This window comes from Podarcis tiliguerta, assembly GCF_965153285.1.
Source record: "Podarcis tiliguerta genome assembly, chromosome: 6".
Taxonomy (NCBI): domain Eukaryota; kingdom Metazoa; phylum Chordata; class Lepidosauria; order Squamata; family Lacertidae; genus Podarcis; species Podarcis tiliguerta.
The window spans coordinates 22,250,796-22,277,349 of record NC_139539.1 but is presented as its reverse complement, the minus strand read 5'-3'; the positions used below and the strand labels follow the sequence as shown (position 1 = coordinate 22,277,349).

The following is a 26,554-nucleotide window of genomic DNA, read 5'->3' as shown; positions in this document are numbered from 1 at the left end:
ATGTAATTGAGCATTACTTATGTATTTTCCCCTGAGGCAATAATTAGGGCTTTCTGCAGATGGCTTGACAACTTTGATGCACTGTGGGGTTCTATTATTTAAGTCCCCTAAAACACTTAGCTTCTCCCGCAATTGTTGTGACATACTCTGTTGCTGGGAGAAGCTATTTTCCACTACTCGTATTTTATAAAAGCAGTGCTCAGGCAAGTGCATTGTGGAGCTGGCAGCACCGCTGGTTGGTAGCCATTTTGGGATGCCCCTGCAAAGGAAAAAGAAGAATAAAGGAGATGAAAGAAAGGCAACCAGAACAACCCAGCGTCTCAGTTAATAATTTATCATCAAAAGAAGTTCAGGAGCAGAAGACAGCTCAGAGTAATAAAAAAAAAAGTCCCAAAAGAGCATGCACGTTTATCAGATAGACTTCCTCCGCAGCTGGGAGTGCTCCCGGCAGCTGGGACTATTGGACGACAGAGTGCTCCTGGGGGAAGACAAGCCAGTGTGGTCTTTGCCGCCCAGGGAGACTTCCATGATTTTGTAAGAAATGGAATTGTAATAGACAAGGTTGGTGTGGCAGTTGAAGGCCTCTGGTTGGGAAGGAACTGGGCTCCTGCTTAGCCGCGGCCGGTAGCACAGGCAGTTGCAGAAGGAAGGGACTCTCGTGGTGGAGCCTGAGGACTTGCCCCTCTGCCTCCCGGCCTCTTCTTGCATCAACGGCAGGAGGTTCATCTGACTCGTCCCGTCTTCGATGGGGAGCAGGAGGTCGTTCCTGCCCCGGTCCTCCTCCCGGCTGATATAATTCCTGGCCCTCCTCAGAGACGCCCTTTCCTCTTCGTCCCGCCGCTCGTCTTCCGAGTTCATAATCAAAAACCGAAAGACGACCAAGTTGAGGAAAGCCCCGATCACCGTCAAGCCCACCAGGATGTACATGAAGCTGAAGGCAACGTAAGGGGGCTTCTTCTGCAAAGCTTCGTGCTTCTGCAGGGCCACAAAGTCTCCAAACCCAATGGTGGTCAAGGTTATGAAGCAGTAATAAAAGGCGTGGAAGAAAGTCCAGCCTTCAAAATAGGAGAAGGCGGCTGCTCCGATGCCCAGCGTCCCCATGCAGGAGAGGAAACCCACCACCACCATGTTCTTCATGGAGACAGTTGGCTGCCTCATTCCCAGGCACCTCTTTATCTTCTTCAGCACCATTCGGACCAGGATGTTCATGCGCTCGCCGAGGCTTTGGAACATCACCAGGGTGAGGGGAATGCCGAGGATCGCATAGAACATGCAGAAAACTTTGCCAGCATCCGTTCCAGGTGCGGCATGTCCGTAACCTGTGGCAAAAGAAGAGAAAACATAAGCATTTCTCTAGATTGCATATTAATGAATGGAGAACCATGTCAACACAATCCTTTGTCACAAAATTATTCCCCCCCCCCCAAAAAAAAAAACATGGTTTTATTTATTCCATTCCTCCAAGGAGCTCAGGATGAAACACAGAAGCCCATTTTTGATCTCACAAAACCCTGAGAGACAGTGAGTGGCCCAAAAATATCCAGAAAGCTTCTTGGATGAATAGGGGGACCTGAACCCAGGTCTCAGGAATCCAGTTCTGTATCTCTGCTCTGATTTTGGGGGGCATTATTGTTGCTACAAGGAACGCGGGTGGCGCTGTGGGTTAAACCACAGAGCCTAGGACTTGCCGATCAGAAGGTCGGAGGTTTGAATCCCCGCGACAGGGTGAGCTCCCGTTGCTCGGTCCCTGCTCCTGCCAACCTAGCAGTTCGAAAGCACATCAAAGTGCAAGTAGATAAATAGGTACCACTCCGGCGGAAAGGTAAACGGCGTTTCCCTGCACTGCTCTGGTTCGCCAGAAGCGGCTTAGTCATGCTGGCCACATGACCCAGAAGCTGTACGCCAGCTCCCTCGGCCAATAAAGCGAAAGGAGTGCCACAACCCCAGAGTCGGTCACGACTGGATCTAATGGTCAGGGGTCCCTTTACCTTTACATTATTGTTGCTACAGGTCATTTTTCATTGGTACTGCAATTCTAATCCATTTTAATTTGTATGCTGCCCAGAGAACTCAGGTTATCAGCTGACCGAAAATATGAAATAAGTAAATATTTGCCTTGATTGCATTATAGAGGTTCTCAAGCACATGTCCAAATTATCAGTCTGATGACCCCACATGTCCTAAGTTTCAGCAGTTTTTCATATCACCCACTTGAGTCGCTTCTAATTTAATCAAGTGTGAGCTTCACTTGGTGTGCTTCTGTTAGTATTGCCTTTGATGTACATCATCATTGAACGAAACAACTGCTCCAGGAGATAAGGTGAGCAATAGGGAAAGCTGAGTGCAGAAGGGGGAAATGTTAATGTTTGTCCATCATCAATAGCTTCTTCCTGGGCCCCATTTTCAAAACAGTCAGATAAACAAGGAGAGAGGACCACACCAAGGTGGCTGCAATAAGCCCAACAGCGTTACAATTCCTCATGGCAGTAGTTCAGCTGTACAAGCCTAATGGAAGCTGGTAACCTCTGCAATACACAGAGGTAAAAGTAATTGGATGGACCATTACACTACAACTTGCTGTAACTGTTGTGGACAGAAGAGCCATCAAAAGCCATATTCTAGTCCCAGCAAATGAAACTCTACCATTTAAGCCTGTTTACACTCCACAAGATTAGCCCATCACACCAAACAGCCTCCAAGTAACAGATCAAAAGCCTGACTCATTAAAGAGCAATCATCTATTGCTGTTGCCATTTTGCTGAGTTATGGGATGGAAGATGTTTAATAGTAATCGACCATTTCTTTTATTCTGAAGATTTTTGATGCAATTTCCATTGAGCTTCCAACAGATTGTTTTAGATCTCATAAACTTGCCTTGGACACTCTTCAGTGGAAATACAGACGACAGACTTTAAAAATAAATAAGGTTTAAATCATCCCTGGAAAGTCTATGACACATTGTAGCATATTTCAGTATATGAAAGTATTTCTGATCCTGTATTATGATTCCTTCTGCCCTCGTAGCATCTAACAATTCATTAAAACCTATAATAAGAAAACAGCAAAAAGTAGTAGAACAAACAGGTCTCTCCCTCTCAAATAATGTGAAAGAGCCATATTTTTGCTGCTCATCAAAAGACAAGCAGGGACAAGGCCAGGTGGGCCTCTTTAGAGGGAGAAAGAATCCCACAAACAAGGATCAAATGTTGTGTATCTGCTTGCCGTTCCTCATGCAGGCATCTCATACCTTTCTAATGAAAGCACCTGCCAAACTTCAGATGATGGAAGGTAACAGAGCTCCACCTCTTGATGTTGACCTTAATTCCCACATACGTTAGCAAACCATACACCTATGTAGGGGAAATGCTGTCCATAACATAGCTGTCAAATATCTGATGCTAGACAAAGGCTAAGTCCAGGAAATGGTTATAGCAGCCTTTCCCTACCCTGGTGCGCTCCAGTTCTCTTGGATGGCAATTCCCATCTACTGCAGCTAGCATAGCCAATGGTCACGGATGACAGCAGTCGTAGTGCAAAATAATTGGGGTAGCCTAGTCTGAGGGGCCTCTGCAAGCCAAGGGTGTCTAACCATCAGCCTTACCCATATCGTTGGGTTACAACTCCCATCAGCCCCAGTCAGCATAGTCAATGATCAGGAATGATGGGAGTTGTAGTGGGAGGGCCACATGTCAGCCACATTTGCTATAGACTATCTGGATGGAAGCCCACCTAGAAACCACACGCAAGTTGAGTTCAGAGGATGGGTGTGGAATAGGTGTAATAATAGGGGTGGTGCACTTGGCTCCACATAGTATCCCTCCTGCATCTGTTGCCATGGTGACCTAGTAGTCACCAGGAAGTTTGTCTGGAAGAAGACGAGCCATGAAACCAGGTTCAGATAACAAAGCCAAAGCATGGCTTGGCTCGCAGCGGTGCAGGAGACCACACTTTCAAACGATGCTGTAGTTTGGCTTAGCATTATGTGCAAACCAGCTCACTGGGCCAATGTTTTCATTGAGCTGTCCACCATGGCCCCAAGATCTGTTACGTCTCACCACCAACACAGACCTCAGTTATTTCTTTACAATATTTATTAATTGCCTTTTGCTTCTCATCAGAAGACCCCCCCCCCCAAGCCAATATACAGGCACTAAAGATATGCACATTTGGAATTTGGGGCGCAGTGTGTATCGCTTTACGCTTACATTAACCATCGCCTGCCATTTTGTTGCCCGCTCACCCAGGTTCGGAAAGATCCTTTTGGAATTCTTGTAGTTTTCTACCCTGTCATCTGCAGACTTGGCCACTTCACTGTTAACCCCCAACTTAAGACCACTTAGGATTGTTAAATAACAAACAAACCCTGGTCCCAACAGAGATCCTTGAAGAACCCCAATTCTTACAGCCCTCAATTAATGGACCTGTCCATTTATTCCTACTCTCTTCTTCCCTTTTTTAAAGCCAGTTACCAATCCATAATAGGCCCCATCCTCTTATCCCATGACAACAACATTTGCTCAGGAGCCACTTTCCCTTGCCTCATGCATGGCAGGGACATCCCTGGGTGCCAGTTTCCTACAGCAGAGACAGTCAGCAAGAGGACAAAAGGCTGCATGCTGATGATGAGAGCATCATGCACAGCCAATGGGAGTGACATACACGCCACAGCAAAATGACGACAGCATGGCATGCCCATTTATTATGCCAGACGTCTGCAGGTCCAAAGCCAGCAGGACACTCTCCTGTTCCTTCTGGTGTACCTCGCTCCTTGTGGGAAAGTGCCATCATTGATGCTAACTGTACTTTGCAAAGAACAGGCAGTTCAAGATGAACATCCTGGATACAGACAATGTAGACAGTATTTATATATTTGCAGCAAATGGAGCAATTGCTTTTATAATGGGATGAGAGGGGAGCTGCTATTGAACAACTGTTGTCCTTTCTTATTGCAATGTCTAAAAGGTTCTTTCTCCACTGAGGATCAATAAAGAACTTCATAGCTGCTCATTAAAATGAATATTCACGACATTAGCTCCCCAGACAGTGAATGGCATGATTGTCAGTGACCCAAAAACACCAGGGAAAGAACAGGGACAGGTCTGCCTGCTGAGTTGTTTGCTCCCTGCAGCAAGCACCCATAGGTGCTTGTTATCCATCTTCATGCCCTTAACTCTTCACCGGCTACTAGCCATAATGGCTGTTCCACCTGCACTGTCAGAGGCATTGTGCCTCTGAATACTAGTTGCTAGGAATCGCAGGTGAGAAGAGTGCTGGTGTGCTCATGTCCATCTTTGCAGGCTTCCCACAGATATCTAGTTGGCCACTGTGGGGACAGGAAGCTGGACTACACGGCCCATGGGCCTGACCCAGCAGGGATTGTCTGGAGTTCTTACATACTGACACCACATAATGCAGAGAGGCGAGGAACCTGAACCCCTATAGATGTTGTTGGACTCCCATTGGGCCAGCGGTCAGAGATTACGAGAGTTAGGTGTCGGTGCAGAAATTATAGGTGGCGCAGTGGAAAATGCAACAAAAGTGAGCATGAGAGGAACTTGGTTGCTTTTAATGTGGCTGTGGAACTGCCAAACCCTGTGGACACTTGGTTTTATGTGGTGGCAATTTATGCTCATCTCTCAAGAAGCAAAAGTGTCCTCAAATTCACTTGATCGTTATGTAGTGGTATTGATGTGCTTGAAGAGAGTTGGATACCTGCCGAATGGGCAGTGCTGGGTCTGAAGCTTGGCTGAGAAATCATGTACAGTGGTACCTCGGGTTAAGAACTTAATTCTTTCTGGAGGTCCGTTCTTAACCTGAAACTGTTCTTCACCTGAGACACCACTTCAGCTAATGGGGCCTCCTGCTGCCGCCACACGATTTCTGTTCTCATCCTGAAGCAAAGTTCTTAACCCGAGGTACTATTTCTGGGTTAGTGGAGTTTGTAACCTGAAGCAGCTGTAACCCGAGGTACCACTGTATTTTGCCAAGGAAACTCTGCCCCCAATTTCAGGTGAAAGCTGGCTGTGGCTTCACGGTAATGGAGACAAAGCACTTGGTACGTACTTGCAGGTGCCCTTCACTATATTTGCTCCATGTTTTCTAGGGCTGAAGCCCAGGTTGAAATTTGACCCTGTTGATGCCCAGCCCATGTGGACTGAAGATAGCTCACGGTCTCCTGGAGGACCCACTGATCAATTTCTGCCAGAACATCTAAAGCTTGTTGGAAGTTGGCTTCTTGCTAAGAACGATAGACTAGATGGAACTTGAGCTGGTCCAGCAAGGAACATCTTATATTCTTAAAAAGAGAATGTTCTACTCATGAGGTCTTTCAACATGTTTGGAAATGACATTAAGCCAGATGCGTGGAGAGGGTGCAAGATGGCACACACTGCTGCCATTCCTAATCTCCTGGGCATTCAAGGGCTCTCTATGCACAGTCTACACATGCACAACGTGAGCGCATGAAGGCTGCCCCTCCCTACTGCATGAACCTTACGAAATGTAAGTTGCAGATCACACTATGGCAAAATGCATACAACCTGCATGTACATATATTGTTTCACACACCAAGCCAATGAAGGAAGTGCAGAATCAACTTCCCTTCTGCACATTTCAGCCGAGCATGGTTAACTCTGATGTTAAAATGGCTAGGTTGACTAGGTTGATACTGGTTAAGTCTTTACAGATGGCAAACATGAACCCCTGCATTGTACATTTAACACACATCAGTGGACTGCAATGGGGATCTGGGGAGGCGGAGAAAGGGGTCAAATTGAGCAAGGTGGAAGCAAGCCCACACCGACTCCTGGTCCAGGAGTGGGAAACCTGTGGCCTTCCAGATGTTGCTGGACTGGACTCCAACTCCCATCGTCCCTGGCCATTGACCATACTGGATGGGGTTGATGGGAGCTGGAGTCCAAGGACCTCCACAAGCTCTCCTGTCCCTGCCCTGGAGAGTGGCAGAGGAGAGCCCGGCGCACCCAGCGATGGGTTGCTTTGGGGATCGCCCTAAATGGGAAGGGGGATCCCGCCGCGCACTCACCGATGGTGGTGATGACCGTGATGGCGAAATAGAAGGAACCGGCGAACCTCCACTGCGTGCCTGCTCGGTGCGGCTCGGCCCGCAGCGCCAGGCGCTCGAACTCGCGGTAGTCCTCGGCGGTGAAGCGATACTTCCTCCGCAGGCCGCTGCGCTTCTGCTCCAGGAGGCGCTTGTGGCCGATCTCGGCCTCCGACTCGAGCGCATCGAAGACGGCGGCGCCCACCAGAAGGTAGGAGAAGACGCACACGATCAGCGACAGCGTGCGCAGGTTCTGCCGCTTCATGGCGAGGCCGGCCGGCCGGGCGCCGCTGCCCCGGGCACAGCGCATCAGCCGCGGGGGCGCCGCCGCCGCATGGCACCGCCGCGCGGGGAGCTGCCGGCCTCGGCGGGCGACGGCCTCCTCGGAGCCCGGGGCATTCGCGGCACAGCCTCTCCCCGGAGCCCGCCCACCCCGGCTCCCGCTCACATCGAGGGTCGCTTCTCGTCGCGCAAGCGGCGGCTACCGGGAGCGCCCCCTCCCCTCCGGAGCCCCGGTTCCCGCGAGGCACCGGAGACAGCTCCGTTCGTCCTCAGCGCCTCGGTGCAGCTCCCTCCTTGCGCCGATCGCAGCCACGCAGCTCCGGAGGCGAGGAAGAGGAGCCGGCGCTGCTCCCGCCGCTGCTCCCCGCGTGCTCCCGCCGCAGGGACTCGCCGGACCCGGCCACGCCTCCGCTTGCCAGCGCCGGCTGCGAGGAGGAGGGGCTGGCGGCTCCCGGGGCTGGCGCGCGGGGACGGGCCACACCTACCTACAGCGCACCCGAGGAGAAGACAACGGATCGGTCCTCTTCCCACTGCCGCTCTCTGAACGACCCCCTCGCCTTCTGCTCCTTTGCGCGATGCTTTTGCAGCGGGGATTTAAGGCTGTCGATTCAGGACGAGGACAAGCCCAGAAACGGGATAAGATCCTAACCTAAGAACAGCCGCCTTCTTTCTTCTTCTTTGGCGGTCACTCATACCCGAGTAAGATTGTCTTCCATAAACACGGTTTTAACAATGAGTCCGTAAGTGACAGTGGAGACCAATTCTGGATCCACACGTACTTCCACAGTGGGGACATTAGCACGTTTCTCCCATGCGTTCTGAGTTGGAGTGTTTTCAAAGCCCGTGACACCTTTGGTAAAGGCTGTTCTTGGTCTGCTGCTTCCTAAAAGGATGCAAGAGGGCCAGACCAAGAGCTCATCCTGTTCTCAGAGCCAGACCATAGAATCATAGAATTTGAAGGGACCCGAGGGTCATGTAGCCCAACCCACTGCAATCCATGACAGATGGCTATCCAACCTCCGCTGAGAAACGTCCAAGGAAGGAGATTCCACCACCTCTCAAGGGAGACCATTCCACCTCTGGGAAACCCGGAAGGAGGACTTCCATTTGTCTCTCAGTTTGTGATGCCCAGCATGCTGCCTCCAACAAAGGAGATGGAACAGAGCCATTGCAGTTTGTAGCTATGGATCACATTCTCTGTGCCTTTGGCTAATACTCTTTTAAAGGCATCCAGAATTGTTGCCCTCATGAATGACATCTTGTGGATAGCTCAGTTGCTTAGAGCTTGGTGCTACTGATGACACCAAGGCTGCAGTTTTGATGCCCATATGGGAAAGGCGCATATTCCTGCCTTGGACTAGATGATCCTCAGGGTCTCATCCAACTCTACAGCTCTATGCTTCTATGCCCTTGAGTCCCTTCCAACTCTATGATTCTAATGTTGTGACCTTTTCCCACGGGGGAGTTGCTGTGACCCCTTGACCATTTTGGTTTCCCCTTTCTTACACTTTTCCAGCTCCGCAATATCCTTTTCAAGGTGAGGCGACCAGAACGATACCCAGTATTCCAAGTCTGGTCTCACCCTAAGAACATGAGAAGAGCCCTGCTTGGATCAGGTCAACGGCCCATCTAGACAACACTGTGTTCTCAAAGTAGTCAACCAGATGCACATGGGAAGTCCAAAAACAGTAGCTCAGTGCAACAGCAGTCTCCCACTTGTGATTCCTATCAGCCAGCAAATAAATTTGCACAACACATTATGGGTACTGGCAGTTTATTATAAGCCCCTTTCCCAATGACTACTGTCATGAAATTAACCTTTTCCACTGCTGCCATTCACAGGGTCAACATCAGCAGTGAACTATCCTAGTCAGTCATGGCTGGTTCATGTCCCATTAGTGTATTTATTAAATTAGGGTGGGATTTTTGTTTTGCTCCAATGTGCACTATTTTACATTTGTTTACATTTGCCATTTTACTACCAATTCACTCAGTCTGGAGTTCTTTGCAATCCCTTTCAGTTTTAACCACCTTGAAAAATGTTGTATCGTCAACAAATTGGCTACCTCACTGATCACCTCTTAACTCTGAATTATTTCCGAACAAGTTAAAAAGCACAGGCCCAAATGTCAATCCTTGGGGGACACCACTTTCTACACCCACCCATGGACAGAAATGTTCATTTATTCCTACTCTCCACTTCCTATTTCTTAACCAGGCCATGGAGGGAAGGACCTGGCCTCTTCACCCTGCTGCTGAACTCGCTCAACTGCTGAACTCACTTGTTAAAGGTAAAGGTAAAAGTACCCCTGCCCGTACGGGCCAGTCTTGACAGACTCTAGGGTTGTGCGCCCATCTCACTCAAGAGGCCGGGGGCCAGCGCTGTCCGAAGACACTTCCGGGTCACGTGGCCAGCATGACATCGCTGCATCTGGCGAGCCAGAGCCGCACACGGAAACGCCGTTTACCTTCCCGCTAGTAAGCGGTCCCTATTTATCTACTTGCACCCGGGAGTGCTTTCGAACTGCTAGGTTGGCAGGCGCTGGGACCGAACGACGGGAGCGCACCCCACCGCAGGGATTCGAACCGCCGACCTTTTGATCGGCAAGTCCTAGGTGCTGAGGCTTTTACCCACAACGCCACCCGCGTCCCTTTAAACTCATTTGTTACCTTGAAGCTTTGTCACTGGGATTGAGAGACTGCATCGGCTGAGGCACCCCTCTTGCTCATGGAATGGACTCCTTCACTCAGTTGTTTTTAAGTTTATAACCCTAGCTAGCTTTCTCCAGCTGCTAAGGCAACTAATTAGATCAGGAGGTTCTTGTTTGAAAAGCACAAGGAGGTGTGTGTCTCAACAACAAGGCTCACACAAATTCTAGTCAGTAGGAGTTTGATCAGAAGAGGTAATGAGATAAAAGAAAGTGCTTCTTCTGTCAGTATCTTTTTTTAGCCCTTTGCAGGTGTTGGATCATGTGCATAACTGATACATCAGCAGAGATGTGCATGCTATTTTAGGAAACGAGGACATTGCATAAATATTACTAATAAAAAAATACAGTTTGAATGGGTAGAATGGGTAGGATAGCTCCAACTACATTTTGAAGTAAGTGAACTCATGCTCACATCACCATCTAAAGAGCTGCCCCACTTCCATAAGACCATTAAGTCCAGAGTCTAAATTTACCTAACTGCATCACTGTATCCACTAAATAAATTAGGGTTGGGCACACAATTCTCTCACTTCTTATGTGACAATAACGGGGGGCGGAATATGTTTGCAAACTGGTTCCTCCTAATTATTTTCCCAGTTATTGTCACATAAGGCCTGGGGAAATGTGAGTTCCTATGGTGTCTGGAAGAACAGAGCTTACTCTGCATTTCATTGATATATCAAACTAAGTGGCATCTAATGATTTTAACCCAGTAGCGAAATTACCAAATGCTATACAAGACTTATCGAAAGCTATACTAGAATGGGACTGCGCTGCTTAACATGCACCGTTGAAAAAGGTGCTAATTTGATTCATTTGAATCAATGCCAAGATGGTGTCAGTATAAATTTAGCTCCCAGCTATTCTTGCTGATAGATAGCCCACTATCGTCCACACCCTTCTCCCACTCCCAAGCAAGGCTGCTAAGAGGTTGAAGGGTACCCCAGCACAAAAGGACGCAGGTGGCACTGTGGTCTAAACCACTGAGCCTCTTGGGCTTGCCAATTGGAAGGTCAGTGGTTCGACGACGGGGTGAGCTCCCATTGCTCCGTCCTAGCTCCTGCCAACTTAGCAGTTCGAAAGCACACCACCACAAGTAGATAAATAGGTATCTATGCAGCGGGAAGGTAAACGGCATTTCTGTGCGCTCTGACTTCCATCACAGTGTTCTGTTGCGCCAGAAGTGGTTTAGTCATGCTGGCCACATGACCTGGAAAGATGTTTGCGGACTAATGCCAGCTCCCTCAGCCTGAAGCAAGATGAGCACCGCACCCCATAGTCGCCTTTGAGTGGACTTAACTATCCAGGAGTCCTTTACCTTTACCTTTTTACCTTACTCCAGCACAATCCACCATGTGGTTAGACCATACGTTCACCCTGTTTGGTATCTCAGAATGTGAGGGTTGATAACTTTTAGATCAATATTTTCCCTGCAGTTCCGTTTCTGTTGTTTTATAAACCATAATAGAGCAAGCAGATGGCTAGCTCTGGAAGAGGGGGAGGGGGGAGCCACTCTTCCATTTTTAAATAGAGCTGGTTAAAAACCACCGTGTCTTCGTGCACAAAGGGAAAAAAAGAAAAAGTAACCTTCAGAACAACGTTTTGATATATTAAGATATTTGATATATTGATAAGCTACATTTTAAGCCATATTTTAATTAACTGTTTGTTTGTTTGTTTGTTTGTTGTTTTCTATTATGTTTTATTGTAATTCATATTTGGTGTTAGCCCCCCTTAGCCTGGCCCTGGCCGGGGAGGGCGGGATATAAATAAAATATGATGATGATGATGATGATGATGCAGCAAATCCCATGACATTCAGGACTTTTTATTATTATTTTAATGTAGAATGTCTGAATTTCAGTGACACCCCTCCTCACACACACACACACTGGATATATGAAGGTTGCCGCATACACTCAAAGGGCAGTGAGGCTGCAGCTCTGGCCCTGTCCTGAGGTCATGCACCTGTCCCCAGTGTGCTCAGGTGTGGGAACCTACAGGGGAAAAATAACCTATGACCATGGCAGATTTGGGAGAAATCATAGAATCAATCGGAGAGTTGGAAGGGCCCACAAGGGTAATCTGTTAGGATATAGTTCCGTTCCACCTTAAAAAGAACAGGCATGGCTGTAGTGTGCCACATGCCTGTTTACTTCCAGCACAGTCTGCTGGGAACTTCCATTTGTATATTGCTTTTGCTATACTGCTGTTGTGCTTGGACACAAAGGGAAGCAGACATGTTTTTTCCTTTGTTCCTGAACTATGCTGAATAAAGGGTAAAGGGGACACCTGACCATTAGGTCCAGTCGTGGTCGACTCTGGGGTTGTGGTGCTCATCTCGCTTTATGGGCTGAGGGAGCCTGCGTACAGCATGACTAAGCCACTTCTGGCGAACCAGAGCAGCGCACGGAAACGCTGTTTACCTTCCCGCCAGAGCGGTACCTATTTATCTACTTGCACTTTGACGTGCTTTTGAACTGCTAGGTTGGCAGGAGCAGGGACCGAGCAACGGGAGCTCACTCCATCACAGGGATTCGAACCACCGACCTTCTGATCGGCAAATCCTAGGCTCTGTGGTTTAACCCACAGCTCCACCTGTAAATAATGCTTACACATGTCTCTGTCCGCCACTTCCATTGTGAGAAGTTATTCACTCTGCTGACTAGAACGTGCCAAGTCTCTGAGGCTTGTGTTGCTGTTTGATGCTGTTCTGAGGAATGGAGATTGCCCGGCTGCCAGCTGGCGGATGGAGCCAGCTGGGGGCCTGCCAAATGCCCCCGTCTCCCCAGACGCATCCCAACATAATCTAGTCCAACCCACTGCAATGTAGGAATCTTTAACCCAATGTGGGGCTCGAACCCACGACCCTGAAATTAAGAGACTCGTGGTGTTCCGGCTGAGCTATACCTTATGTGTATGTCCATGAACACCACTATTTAAAATCAAATCAACAGATCCATGCTTGAGCCACTGTAGGTGCACCTAAAGGATTTTCAGGGCTTACTGTCTAACTGCACCTATAGAGTAGCATTGAGCTGAGGCATAGAGGAAGGATGAGTAGCAGAGGTAGGGAGACTATCGGGGCAATCGTGAGCAGCATCTGATTGGACAGCAGCTCCCTTTCAATTCCACGCCTCCTGCATGGAGGCAGAAGCAGAGTCAGGAGAACAGAGGCCTTTAGCTGTCATGGGTTCCATGGGCAGTGTTGGGCTAGAGGAGGAATCAATCTTGGGTAGATGGGGTTGGAAGATGGTGGGAATGGTGGATGTGACATGCGACTCCTCTGTGTTTTCAGCAGCAGCAACTTGTCCTAATGAGACAAACAGAGGGGATTCAATTGTGCAGAAAGGAATATATAAGTCGCTGCCAAGAGAGAGAGAGAGCTAGAGAGAGGAGAAAGGATTGTGTCTCTCACCTAAGGCTTTGCTTAGAATTCAGCAGAGACACAGGAGGAAGCAGAGCTTTCATATCTGCATCTGAAATGCACACCCCCTGCCAGCTGACAAGCATCAGCCTAATTAGGCAGGGGAAGAAACCAGGCTGAGCTCCTTCCCTTAATGAGGCCAAAACTGGAATTTAGTTCCATCCTCAGACTGCATAGTCTTGGAAGATGGGTAAGGGAGCTTTCGTATCTCCACACAAACTCCAATTTTGGATTTTTTTATTCCTCTTGGAAACCAGCTCAAAGATGCCTGCAAAGCATCATCGGTCAAATCCTTAGCTGATGACAGATGCTGATTCAGGACACCCACGCACTCACCGGGATCAGCAAACAAGCCCCAGAGCCGCGCATCATCTGCATACAGAAAACACCCCCACCAACTTGGAAGATTTTAAAAGGATTGGACATATTCATTACAATCTGTGGCCTTTTAAACTGTGCGTGGGGTGGGCCTTGTTTTCGTTTGTTATTATGGTGTGTACTTTTGAGTTTTTATATTGTAAGCTGCCCTGTAATCTTTGGATGAAGGGCGGTATAGATATTTAATAAATAAGAAATAAATAAACACAAGGCTATCAATGGCCCATTGCTGGAAACTGCTTGGGCTATGCTTAGGGTGTTAAGTTGTGGGTGAACATATCAGATGACACAGCGATTCTTCAAACAGCTCTTGTTTATTCAGAGGCCAGAACAGAACTGAGCTGAAGGGCTCAGTCAGCCTGCTTATATAGAGCACCAGTACAATGCTACTGTAACAACTTTCTAAAACTATCCAATCACTGAATGTCACTTTCGATCCTTCATTTGCATCACTATCTACAGTATCCCCCTGCTGGCCTAGGGTGAGAACTTCAGTACATAACATAGGGGTTTCCCACAGGCTTCTGGTTGGCCAGTGTGAGAACAGGATCCTGAATTAGATGGGCCATTGACAGGCTGCTCTTATGTTCTTCGCATTAAGTAGCATGGGGGATAAGATTGGATTTGTTCATTTGTTTAATAAATCACTTCCCATGAAACAGACCCAAGCAGATTCACAAGAAAAGCATCATAGAATCATAGAATCATAGAATCGTAGAGTTGGAAGAGACCACAAGGGCCATCGAGTCCAACCCCCTGCCAAGCAGGAAACACCATCAGAGCACTCCTGACATATGGTTGTCAAGCCTCTGCTTAAAGACCTCCAAAGAAGGAGACTCCACCACACTCCTTGGCAGCAAATTCCACTGTCGAACAGCTCTTACTGTCAGGAAGTTCTTCCTAATGTTTAGGTGGAATCTTCTTCAGCCATAATAAAAACCATATATGCATAGATAGATCTTTGTTGGACCTTGCACACCCTAGGCCTGTTATAATAACTTGGTTAGGAACCTTGGAAGCTGCCTGATACTGAGTCAGACCATTGGTCCCTCTAGCTCACCTGGAAATGCCAGGACTTGAACCTGGGACCACCTGCAGATGCTCTACCACTGAGTGACAGACCGTCCCCAGAGTGGGTGATGGTGTTACTTCTCTGTTTCTTGCTGGCAGATTTCTATAGATCAAGCTGCTGTAAAAGGTACACAAGCAGGCCAGGTTGAAGGGGTTTATTCCCTGGTCAGTTGGCAACCCTACATTGAAAGTGCACACACCAACCCACTGCAGGGGGTTGGACTAGATGATCCTCAGGGTCCCTTCCAGCTCTACAGTTCTATGATTCTTTCTCTTTTGGTGCCCCAGAACACTTGAAGTGGTATCCCCAGACACTCTGAGAATACAGAAGTGGAAATAAGGGCCCTCCACTCACAGCACGACTTTCTCTCAGCAAAGATCACTACCTGTACATTTACCCCTTAACATTACAATGCATTTATTTAAAATATTTCTATCCTTTTTTGGGCAAAGCCTCAGATGATGATGATATAAAAAGATTAAAAGCAAAAACAACTAAGCAAATGTAATAAAATAACCTCAGATTAAAAACAATGGGGGGAATTAGATTAAGGAAAAATTCCCTGGCATTGTTTAAAGCTGGGAATTCTGAAGCCCTCCAAAACCTACACCTACTTCAAAAACACACCTACTTTGCAATTTTGGTGGAATCTACACACATATAAAAACCGTTCTGAAAATGCTTTTTTTTTTAAAGGTGTTTTTTAAAAAATACATAGAATTTTCCATAAGTCTCACCATCACTATCTAGTATCACACTGTATATTGCTCTTAAAACACACTTAAAACGTTTTATTTGCAGCTGACTCCCAAATCTCTTAGTTGTCACCAATCTAGAGAGTTCTCTGGCAATCTGCACAGGGTCTTGCTTGCTGGTTGCCATCAATTTGTTTTTGATTGATTTTATGGTGGAAAGTTTTTAGAATGTTGGATTGTTTTTATTGTTGTTAGCCGCCCTGAGCCCAGCTTTGGCTGGGGAGGGCGGGGTATAAATAAAATTTATTATTATTATTATTATTATTATTATTATTATTATTATTCTGTTGCTGGCAGACCAACCTTGTTCCTTCCTCAGTACCCTAAAAATTGTACTGAATCCTGGCTAGTTATCAGTTCTGTTCACTCCTCATGCTATTTAGCAATGCTCAGAACCTTCTACAGATGCTAGAACCTGGTTGCAGGTACATCCTTGGTATAAATTTCTCTTTCTTGCTGAAATTTACATACAGTGGTACCTCGGGTTAAGTACTTAATTCATTCTGGAGGTCCGTACTTAACCTGAAACTGTTCTTAACCTGAAGCACCACTTTAGCTAATGGGGCCTCCTGCTACTGCCGCGCCGCCGGAGCACAATTTCTGTTCTCATCCTGAAGCAAAGTTCTTAACCCGAGGTACTATTTCTGGGTTAGCGGAGTCTGTAACCTGAAGCGTATGTAACCTGAGGCACCACTGTATTTGATCCATTCTAGATGAGTGACAGCCATTTCCAAACATTCCCTATGCAGTTCTAAATAACTAGAAGAGGTATTACAGGAAGGTTATGTTTTCACTTTGATTCATTTCGGCTTTGCAAAGACCCCCCCCCCAAGAGCATTTTATAGATTTCTGCCTATCCTTTGCATTGTTTAGGTTCTAACTGCTTTTTCTTGATATTGCACACAATAAACCTACCCCCTCCTCTTGCTCTTTCTGCACCTTTTATTATGGCATTCTGGTTTCATTTTAAAATGTTAGACATATGCTTTAAATGTATGATGTCTTCTGGGCTCACAGAGCTTCTGTTTCCTTCTGTTCGAAAATCTTCCCGGTGCTCACAGAACTCGTGACACAGTTTGCAAATGAGCAGAGTTATATTTCTTTTTACGTTGCTCGTGGTCCGAGTTTCTCTGCAGCACTTCAATCCTCGTGTCATTGGAACAGAAAACATTTTCCGCTCTTCTTGGAGTGGCCAGCCACCTCCTCTGGGCCTGTCACAGTGGCCTGTTAGCAAAGTGGTAAGCAAATAATGAAAAGGACCCTACTCAGCTTTTTCCACCCTCTGCTCTCTCCCTTTCAGAAACTGATGTATTGCACCTATTAGCGGAATTAGAAGCGCAAAAGACAGTGACATAAACCCTTATCCCGCCCCTGAGTTAATGGAATGGAACTGGAAACCCAGTGAAGCAAGAATCCAATGTCGTCTTGCTGCTTCTATTTATACTTGGTGAATACAGTAGGACCAGGATGTAAAGCATTTCAATTCTTCATGCAAAGTGAATGCGAAAAAAGAATAATTCTGCACCTCCTCCTTTTTCGCAGGGAGTCAATAGCAGGTTCCTATTCACACTTGAATACAGAGATTCTTCAAGGTCATTCAAGATTCGTGTTATTCCTGGAAGGGAAGGAGGGAGCACTGTTTATACATCTTTTCTAGAAAGTCACCTTTCCAGCAAAAGGAAAATATTATTTCCCCCATTGTTATCGCAATTGCCCCACATAAGATAAAAACGTAAGATGAGCCTGGTAGATTAGGCCAGCTAGTCCTGCCCCCTGTTCTCACAGGGTAAAAGGGGAGGGACGTGGGTAGCGCTGTGGTCTAAACCATTGAGCCTCTTGGGCTTGCCGATTGGAAGGTCGGCGGTTCAAATCCCCATGATGGAGCGAGCTCCCGTTGCTTTGTCCCAGCTCCTGCCAGCCCAGCAGTTCGAAAGCATACCAGTGCAAGTAGATAAATATCTCCCCAGGTGGGGAGATAAATACCGTATTTTTTGCTCTATAAGACTCACTTTTCCCCTCCTAAAAATTAAGGGGAAATGTGTGTGCGTCTTATGGAGCAAATGCAGGCTGCGCAGCTATCCCAGAAGCCAGAACAGCAAGAGGGATTGCTGCTTTTGCTGCGCAGCGATCCCTCTTGCTGTTCTGGCTTCTGGGATTCAGAATATTTTTTTTTCTTGTTTTCCTCCTCCAAAAACTAGGTGCATCTTGTGGTCTGGTGCGTCTTATAGAGCGAAAAATACGGTAGATAGCGCTGCAGTGGGAAGATAAACAGCATTTCTGTGTGTTCTGGTTTCCATCACGGTGTTCCGTTGTGCCAGAAGCAGTTTAGTCATGCTGGCCACATGACCCGGAAAGGGAGATGAGCACTGCAACCCCATAGTCGCCTTTGACTGGACTTAACCGCCCAGGGGTCCTTTGCCTTTACCTTTTACCTTTTCACAGGGTCCAAAAGCAGGTGCCCATGAGCAGGACCTGAGAACAAAAGCCATCTCCCCACATGCAATTCCCAGCAACTGGCATTCAGAAGCATTACTTCCTCCAACAGTGGGGACACAACCATAACACTGTGGCTTGTAGCCATTGAGGGATTGATCCACCACGAATTTGTTAAATCTCTTTTAAAGCCATCCAAGTTGAATGTGATCGAGACTGTACTTTCTGTAAGAGCAGGCAATTGAGTCAGCTGCAGGTTTGAGGAAGCTCTGAACAAAGTGCCCTCAGCACCTCAGATAAAAGTGCTTGATGTGGCCTAGAGAGCTACAGCAGGTGGGGAGATGGTAGAAACAGGTCCAGCACCCTCCAAGTGTTCCTATTTTCCAGGGACAGTCCCAGATTTACAGAAGCCATCCCAGTTTTTGATTTGATCCTGGAATGTCCTGCTTTTCCTTAAAGGTAAAGGTAAAGGGGCCCCTGACCATTAGGTCCAGTCGCAGACGACTCTGAGGTTGCGGCGCTCATCTCGCTTTACTGGCCAAGGGAGCTGGCGTACAGCTTCTGGGTCGTGTGGCCAGCATGACTAAGCCACTTCTGGTGAACCAGACCAGCGCATGGAAATAGGATGTCCCTATTTTCATCGGAGAAATGTTGGAGGGTATGGAGTTATGCGACCCCCAAGCCTAGGAGATAACTATACAACCTTTAGAAGACATCTGAAGTCAGCCTTGTACAGGGAAGCTTAAAAAATATATATTAATGGTTTCTTTTGTTTTTATCTATGTTGGAAGCTGCCCAGAGTGACTGGGGCAACGCAGTCAGATGGGCAGGTAACAACAACAACAACAGGATGTCCCTGTTTTCATCAGAGAAATGTTGGATGGTATGCTAGTGACCAGGCAGGTTGGGCACAGGCCAAGGTCTCCAGAGTTCAGAAGGACCCCTCACCAGCTCATTGTGCCACACATTCACCACCACCCAACCCACGTGGCCCTGTGTGGACACTACATGGTAGCCAAGCTCAGCACCCATCTGCAGCAGCTAGCTGGGTGCCCATCTTCACCTCCCTGCTGCCTTGCCTAGCCTCTGAGAAAGGGCCCAGGGCGTCTTCCTTCTCAGAGACAGTCTTTCTGGGCGCCAGGAAAATGCCCTCTTCAAAGTCCTTCAAAACTGGAACCTTCTGCCAAACACATCTTCTGTAATCCAGCTGCTTCGGCATTATATCCTAGTTCCGCTAATGCAGGTGGTATCTCGCCATTAGTTACTGTTGTTATAGTTACTGTGGCATTTGTCCTGCTCTCCCACACAAAGCAGTGTTTCGTCTCAGAGTCTTTACTGATTTTTAAAAAAGCCTTAGCCATCTTAGGAATAAGGCAGGGGTCAGCAAACTTTTTCAGCAGGGGGCTGGTCCACTGTCCCTCAGACCTTGTCGGGGGCCGGACTATATTTTGAAAAGAAAAAAAAATGAACGAATTCCTATGCCCCACAAATAACCCAGAGATGCATTTTAAATAAAAGGACACATTCTACTCATGTAAAAACACGCTGATTCCCCGACCGTCCGCAGGCCAGATTTAGAAGGCAATTGGGCTGGATCCGGCCCCCGGGCCTTAGTTTGCCTACCCATGGAATAAGGGAACAACCTTATAGTACACAGACCGGCGGTTAGTTTCGGTGTGGGACGTTTGCATTCAAGTCCTAGCATAAAGATTACTAGGGTGCCCTCGAGCAAGTCACCTCATAGTCACTTTGTGCACTAAACAGAACTGTAGAATTGCTGTAACCATACAAGTCCTGCCAGCCTCTGTATTTCAATTTGTTTTTCCCTCCTGCTCTTCCCACCCCATCCCCAGATCAAGTCTGAAAGGCCAGGAGAACCTTCAGGACCACACACAGAGATGGGGCAGCAGTCAGAAGATCATTTCATCAGGCAAGCAGAAAGACTTGTGCTGACCAATCAGTCTCCTTAGTGTTGGAACTCCGCCCTCTGTCCCCATGTATGGGAATATGGCCACCTGTGACATTTTTTTGCAAGGACGTTTAGTTTGTCCATTAGATCTGTTATTAAAGCTTCCTGCAAATGTATAACTCTCAGCATCCGTTGTTGTCTAGAACAGGCCACAAGCTTTGGAAGTCTCCGATATGGTGACATATTTATAAGGCCCACCAGGATATTGTAGCAATGCCGATAACCCAGTTGTGCTTAGCGAATGAGGACTTTGCAGCCAAAATTTCTGAGGTAGGTGGGGAGTTTTGTCAGGATTAGATTTCAGCTGAAGGCCATTTGTTTCATGTCTCAGGCAGGCTGTGCATCATTTGTACAACTGAGATTTCCAATACGCTTTTGCTTGTCTCGCCAACAGCCATTAAATGAACCTTAAGCTGCAGAGAAATGATGGATTCAAGGAGACTCAATAACTCATAAGGCAGTCACTGTTTGTGTTTCCATTCGTGGTTTGAATAGCTGACCTTCTATTTAACAACTCCTACTTAATCTGAAGTCAAAATAGCACAAGCATTGAGGGTGTTTCACAATTTCAAAGCCTTTGCTATTCTGCCTGTGCAAAAACAACAAGAATGAAACACATCTGCTAGGTTGTAAATGTGCTCAAATGGTCCACTAAATCTGATATTATCTCTTTCATAAAGACGTGTTTTCTTTAAAAGGGAACAGGCTGCCAAACTGTAGGATGGTCCTAAGGCCATGTTAATATTTCAATATCCATTCAGAATTCCTTCCTGCACACAATTCTCTTTGATAGTGCGAGACCTAAATTTGATACCACATTTGTCAGACTCCAAATCCCATCATCCCCAGCCAATATGGCCTCTGGCTGGGGATAGTGGGAGTTGTAGTCCCAACAACATCTGGAGGGCTGCAGAATCTGCCCTGTAGTTGGTCTCTTTAAGATGTTTATTTACCACTTAATTATTTGAATTTCTTAGTAGTGTATATAAGAACAATTAAAGAAAATGTGACAATAGAACAATAATATAAAACCAAACACTTCCTTAAAATGCCTGCTGGAACAACAACAACAACAAATCTAGTGCCTGAAATTTAACTAGGAGAGTGCCTGTATAACCTCAGTTGGTAAGAATACAAAAAGCAATTCTATGAATAATTCTACATTGCTTTCTATCCCATGCCATTCCAGTAATGCCTGTACTGCATTCATCTCAAATTGACATGGACAGAGTACTGGCACAGAGCTATTTTTCAAAGTCTCCTAAAAATGGAGGGAAATGCTAAAGTGTATTTTAACCTGATTGCCTGCTCTTCTCTAATATGAGAGAATTGCATCCTGTATTGGCCTGCAGCTCCCATGCGAATTGTCCTTAAGGATTTGGCTAGCATTATACCCATAGCCCATTCCTAGCATTTTAAAAAAACGTCAGGCAAGAATTGCTCAGTCGCACAAAAATCTAATAAGTGCAGAAAGCTTCTGCACAGTGATATGTGGTGGTTTTGTTTTGTTTTGATTCTGGATAGCAATCATTCCATCTTTGTTTGTTCTGCTTTCACTGTATGTGTCTGTGGTGGAAAAGCTGTGCTCCTCTAGATTTTTTAGACTCCAACTCCCATCAGCCCCTGACAAGATGGCCAATGTCAGGAGTTGGAGTCCAGAACCATCTAGAGGTGCTCATTCCTAGCGTATATCATTGTGACGCTGAATTGTCATGAAATGCAAGGAAGAGGTTAAAAGCAATTGCAGCTGCACATGCTTCCAACTGGAGGCTAGTCCATAATAGCAAATAGGGCACTGACACATTGTCCTCAGTCTGTCCTCACCCGTCTGCCTTCTCACTTACAACCAGACTTGGTAGTGGGCCTGGATATCAGTTTGCTTCTCCTTAGTCTCAGGGTTTCTCCGCACTTCTGTTTGTCCCGTGCCCAGGGACGGATTTAGGTTTGATGAGGCCCTAAGTTATTGACGGGGGTGGCGCTGTGGGTTAAACCACAAAGCCTAGGACTTGCCGATCAGAAGGTCGGCGGTTCAAATCCCCGCGACGGAGTGAGCTCCCGTTGCTCAGTCCCTGCTTCTGCCAACCTAGCAGTTCGAAAGCACGTCAAAGTGCAAGTAGATAAATAGGTACCTTCCGGCAGGAAGGTAAACGGCATTTCCGTGTGCTGCTCTGGTTTGCCAGAAGAGGCTTAGTCATGTTGGCCACATGGCCCGGAAGCTGTACGCCGGCTCCCTCGGCCAATAAAGTGAGATGAGCACCGCAACCCCAGAGTCGGCCACAACTGGACCTAATGGTTAGGGGTCCCTTTACCTTTAAGTTCTTGAAGGTAATGGGGCGCTTTATATGTCCAGCTGTCCTTTGTCAACAACAAATTGTCACTGTTTTTTGTGTTGAATATATGCTATGTGGTAATTTATGGACCTAATAGGTATCTAAAGCCATTTGCACATGTTGCCATGCAACCTGTCCATGCAGAATGTAGGCACCCTGTATATAGAAATGAGCAAACCAGTGATATTTTAGGAGCAGGCCAGAAGGCAGGGCCCATTACTTGCCTCATAGGAGCCTACACAACACAAAACACTGTTGCTGTATGTAGGTTTTGTTTTATTAGTTTTTTATCTTATATTTTGGAAATGTACCTCTAGGGGTTTTTTCCTTTAATATTTTGGGAGGCCCTAAGCTATAGCTTGTTTAGCTTATATATAAATCCAGCACTGGTCCCGTGCTTAAAAAACATGGTTCCAAGCAATTTCCCCCGTGTCCTCTGCTTTCTAGGGATACGTCAGAGTGGATTTCTGTTTGCTCTGCTGCTTTTCCTGGGAAGACCCACGTTTATCACTGAAATGGAGCAAAAGTCAATCCCCGGAAAACTGATGGCTCCAATTCAGCATTCAAGATCAGATTTTCCTGGGGAACGTGGCAGGACAAGCAGAAATGTGGATGAGCCTATCGTCTCTCTAATACTCGTCTAAATACTCATTCATCAAGTTTCCATGAAGAGCAATGCTTGCTGTGGCATCCCAAGTAGTAACTGAGAGCTTTTGAACAAGGCAAATTCCAAGTCTTTTCTTAGTGCAAAGAATAAGCCCCCTGTTTACTTGCAAAGCAATGGAGGTTTGGGCCATGGCAGAGAAAATGAATGCAGCATAAATCAGGTGGAGCAATGCCTTCAGCGATGTGTAATAAATAATATGCAAGCGCTCTAGTTTGAATGTGATCTGGAATGAGAACTGGCAATTGTGTCCCTATTTTCATCTGAGAAATGATGGGAGGTATGAGAGAGGCCTCAACATGGGCAACACGCTGAGTATTAATAGATTATTACAATCTTATTAACTTGATTTCTTACCAGTTCTTCACCCCTAAGGTCCCTGATGGTGGAACAGAACAGGCAGAGTTCTGGGGCCCTGGCAACTGCCCAAGGATGCCAGAGGCACTGTTCTGGCCTGGCAGTGCTTCCAGCTGATGCTACCCACTCTGCTAGAATGTCCCTGGATCTATGCTATCTGCAGGTTTTGGTTTCTTTTCCTGTGATCGCTTGCTGCTGAAGGGATATGCCTTCTGGATTTTTATACAACTACTGGAATCAGTGACTGTTTATAAGGGAGACACTACACAGATGGAGACGGCAGTGAATTCCCTTCTCTTTCTATTCCAAAAAAGATCAAAGTAAGCAGAAAATACCACACTGAAAGGGATTGTTCTCTGTTCTCTCAGTCCGAAAGAGAGGTTGCAGTCCCCTCCGATTCTTATTTACTCCACAGTGAAGGTGAACAATGGGGGAAATGTTCCAACTGCTCTCTCTTTAATCCATGTATAAGCATTGGGGAGGAAGAAAAATCACAACAGTTGGGAGTTAATAATGAAGGAGGCTTCCTTGCATAGTTCTAGATCAAAGCCAAATGCCTGCCCAAGTCAAACAAATGGTACCTACACTCTTCAACCTGGCTACTGGATGTTGTTGTTTCGATTTGGGACTGGTTGCCAGGAAAGCAAAGAAGGTTGTTTTCTGCTCCATACCACCACCTATTTTAAAAAGCTGTACCCTTCTGGGCAGTTTTGTTTTTTATAGACAGTTTAGGTTTTTTTAAGAGAATGTTTTGGGCTGATCTCCTTCTAGAGAGCCACACCCCAGATACAGTTTGATTAAACAAAGGATATTGCTAACTCTGCAGTCTTAAAATAAACTTATCAAAGAGTAGGTACCATTGAACACAAACATGCATAAGGTTGTGCAGCTAAACAGGCAGCTGTGTGTACACTCCTTCCAGTATACAAATACAGCAAGGGTACCCAGTGCCGGATTTACGTATAAGCTAAACAAGCTATAGCTTAGGGCCCCACTCTCTTGGGGGCCCCCCAAAAAATTAAAGGAAGAAAAAAACTGGATGTACATTTCCAAAATATAAGATAAAAAACAAATAAAATAAAACCTACATACAGCAAGAGTGTTTTGTATTGTGTAGGCCCCTATGATGCAAGTAATGGGCCCCGCTTGCTCCCTAAAATATCACTGGTTTGCTCATTTCTATATATAGGGTGCCTACATTCTGCATGTGCAAATGGCTTTAGATACCTATTAGGTCCATAAATTACCATATAGCATATATTCAACACTAAAAAACAGTGACAATTTGTTGTTGACAAAGGACAGTTGGACATATAAAGGGCTCCATTACCTTCAGTAGCTTAGGGCCTCATCAAACCTAAATCCAGCCCTGGGTATGGCCCAATGTTGTTGGACTGCAACTCCCATCATCCCTGACTATTGGCTTTGCCAATTTGAGTGGGGCTGATGGGAGTTGTAGTCCAACAACAGCATAGCTCGTTTAGTAGGGCCTGAGACTCTTAATCTCAGGTCCGTGGGTTCGAGACCCATCTTGGGCAAAAGATCCCTGCATTGCAGCAGGCAAACTAGATGACTCTCGTGCTCCCTCAACAATTTTGTGGTTCTAATATCTGGCAAGGGCACCAGGTTGAAGACAGTTGGGCTAGATGGACAAATTGTCTGACAGATTTTCCCCAGGCTGGTCTACATGTAATAATTGTTGTTGTTGTTTAGTCGTTCAGTCGTGTCCGACTCTTCGTGACCCCATGGACCAGAGCACGCCAGGCACTTCTGTCTTCCACTGCCACCCGCAGTTTGGTCAGATTCATGTTTGTAGCTTCGAGAACACTGTCTAACCATCTCGTCCTCTGTCGTCCCCTTCTCCTTGTGCCCTCCATCTTTCCCAACATCAGGGTCTTTTCCAGGGAGTCTTCTCTTCTCATGAGGTGGCCAAAGTATTGGAGCCTCAGCTTCACGATCTGTCCTTCCAGTGACCACTCAGGGCTGATTTCCTTAAGAATGGATGCGTTTGATCTTCTTGCAGTCCATGGGACTCTCAAGAGTCTCCTCCAGCACCATAATTCAAAAGCGTCAATTCTTTGGCGATCAGCCTTCTTTATGGTCCAGCTCTCACTTCCATACATCACTAACATGTAATAATAGTTGGCTGCAAATCACACTGTTACTTCCCTCAGAGGCATAGGTATAATCATGCAGGATGACAGAGGACGAGATGGTTGGACAGTGTTCTCAAAGCTACCAACTTGAGTTTGACCAAACTGCAGGAGGCAGTGGAAGACAGAAGTGCCTGGCGTGATCTGGTCCATGGAGTCACGAAGAGTCAGACACAACTAAACAACTAAACAGCAACAATATTGCATATGACTTTTTTTAAAGACATTAAGTAGTGCAAATAGCTTCTGTATGTTTCTTACTAACATAAGGATTTCACATGTGCTATGCCATATGCTTGTTTACATTCTTGCTATGACTTTTGGCTGCCTGCAACACAAATCTAGATTTAATCCGTAGACTATTAATCAATTTAATTATTTGCCCAAGACCACCTAGTAAGTCTTGCGGCTAATCAGGGACATGAATTTAAACATGCATGAGTGCCTTGTATCCAGACCCCACAAACCATCATATGAACCCACCCCTGCCCTCCATATTCTTACCCCCTAAAATGTGTACTTTTATTTAATCTTGGGTGTTATATACTTGGCCCCAAATGCCCCAGCTGACTCAGAGACAAAACTAAACATTCTTTTTGAGGCACGAAAACAAAACAAAAGGAGTATGCTACAGTTCCAGCTGATCTCTTGCAACAATGTCTAGAGTACGTCAAGTGTTTCTAATTAAGTCAAATTAGGCAGAAGGAGACACAGAAATTGACACAGAGTGCCTGATCTCCAAAAGTCCAGCTGTCTGAAGCTGAACTCATCCCAGAGTGCTTCACTGCAGAGGACATCTTTCCAGCTTTCCTTGAAAGGATATTTGAGAGCACAATGTATGCTACCTCCTCTTACGAGAAAGTAGTGGACTGTTTGAAAACAAGATTAAGGGCACTTCTTAAGGAAGCTTAGGGACGCGGGTGGCGCTGTGGGTTAAACCACAGAGCCTAGGACTTGCTGATC

At 46.4% G+C, this 26,554-nt stretch overlaps 1 protein-coding gene across 1 annotated transcript; it reads right to left on the bottom strand.

The window, feature by feature from the left end:
* Nucleotides 1-318: 318 nt before the first annotated feature.
* Nucleotides 319-7,756, bottom strand: KCNK15 (potassium two pore domain channel subfamily K member 15). The gene is made up of 2 exons (XM_083447018.1): nucleotides 7,043-7,756; nucleotides 319-1,319 (listed from the first exon to the last, which is right to left on the bottom strand). Exons 1-2 carry the CDS (start codon nucleotides 7,368-7,370, stop codon nucleotides 412-414), a joined length of 1,236 nt encoding a protein of 411 aa, XP_083303144.1. The 5' UTR covers nucleotides 7,371-7,756; the 3' UTR covers nucleotides 319-411.
* Between the last annotated feature and the right edge of the window lie 18,798 nt (nucleotides 7,757-26,554).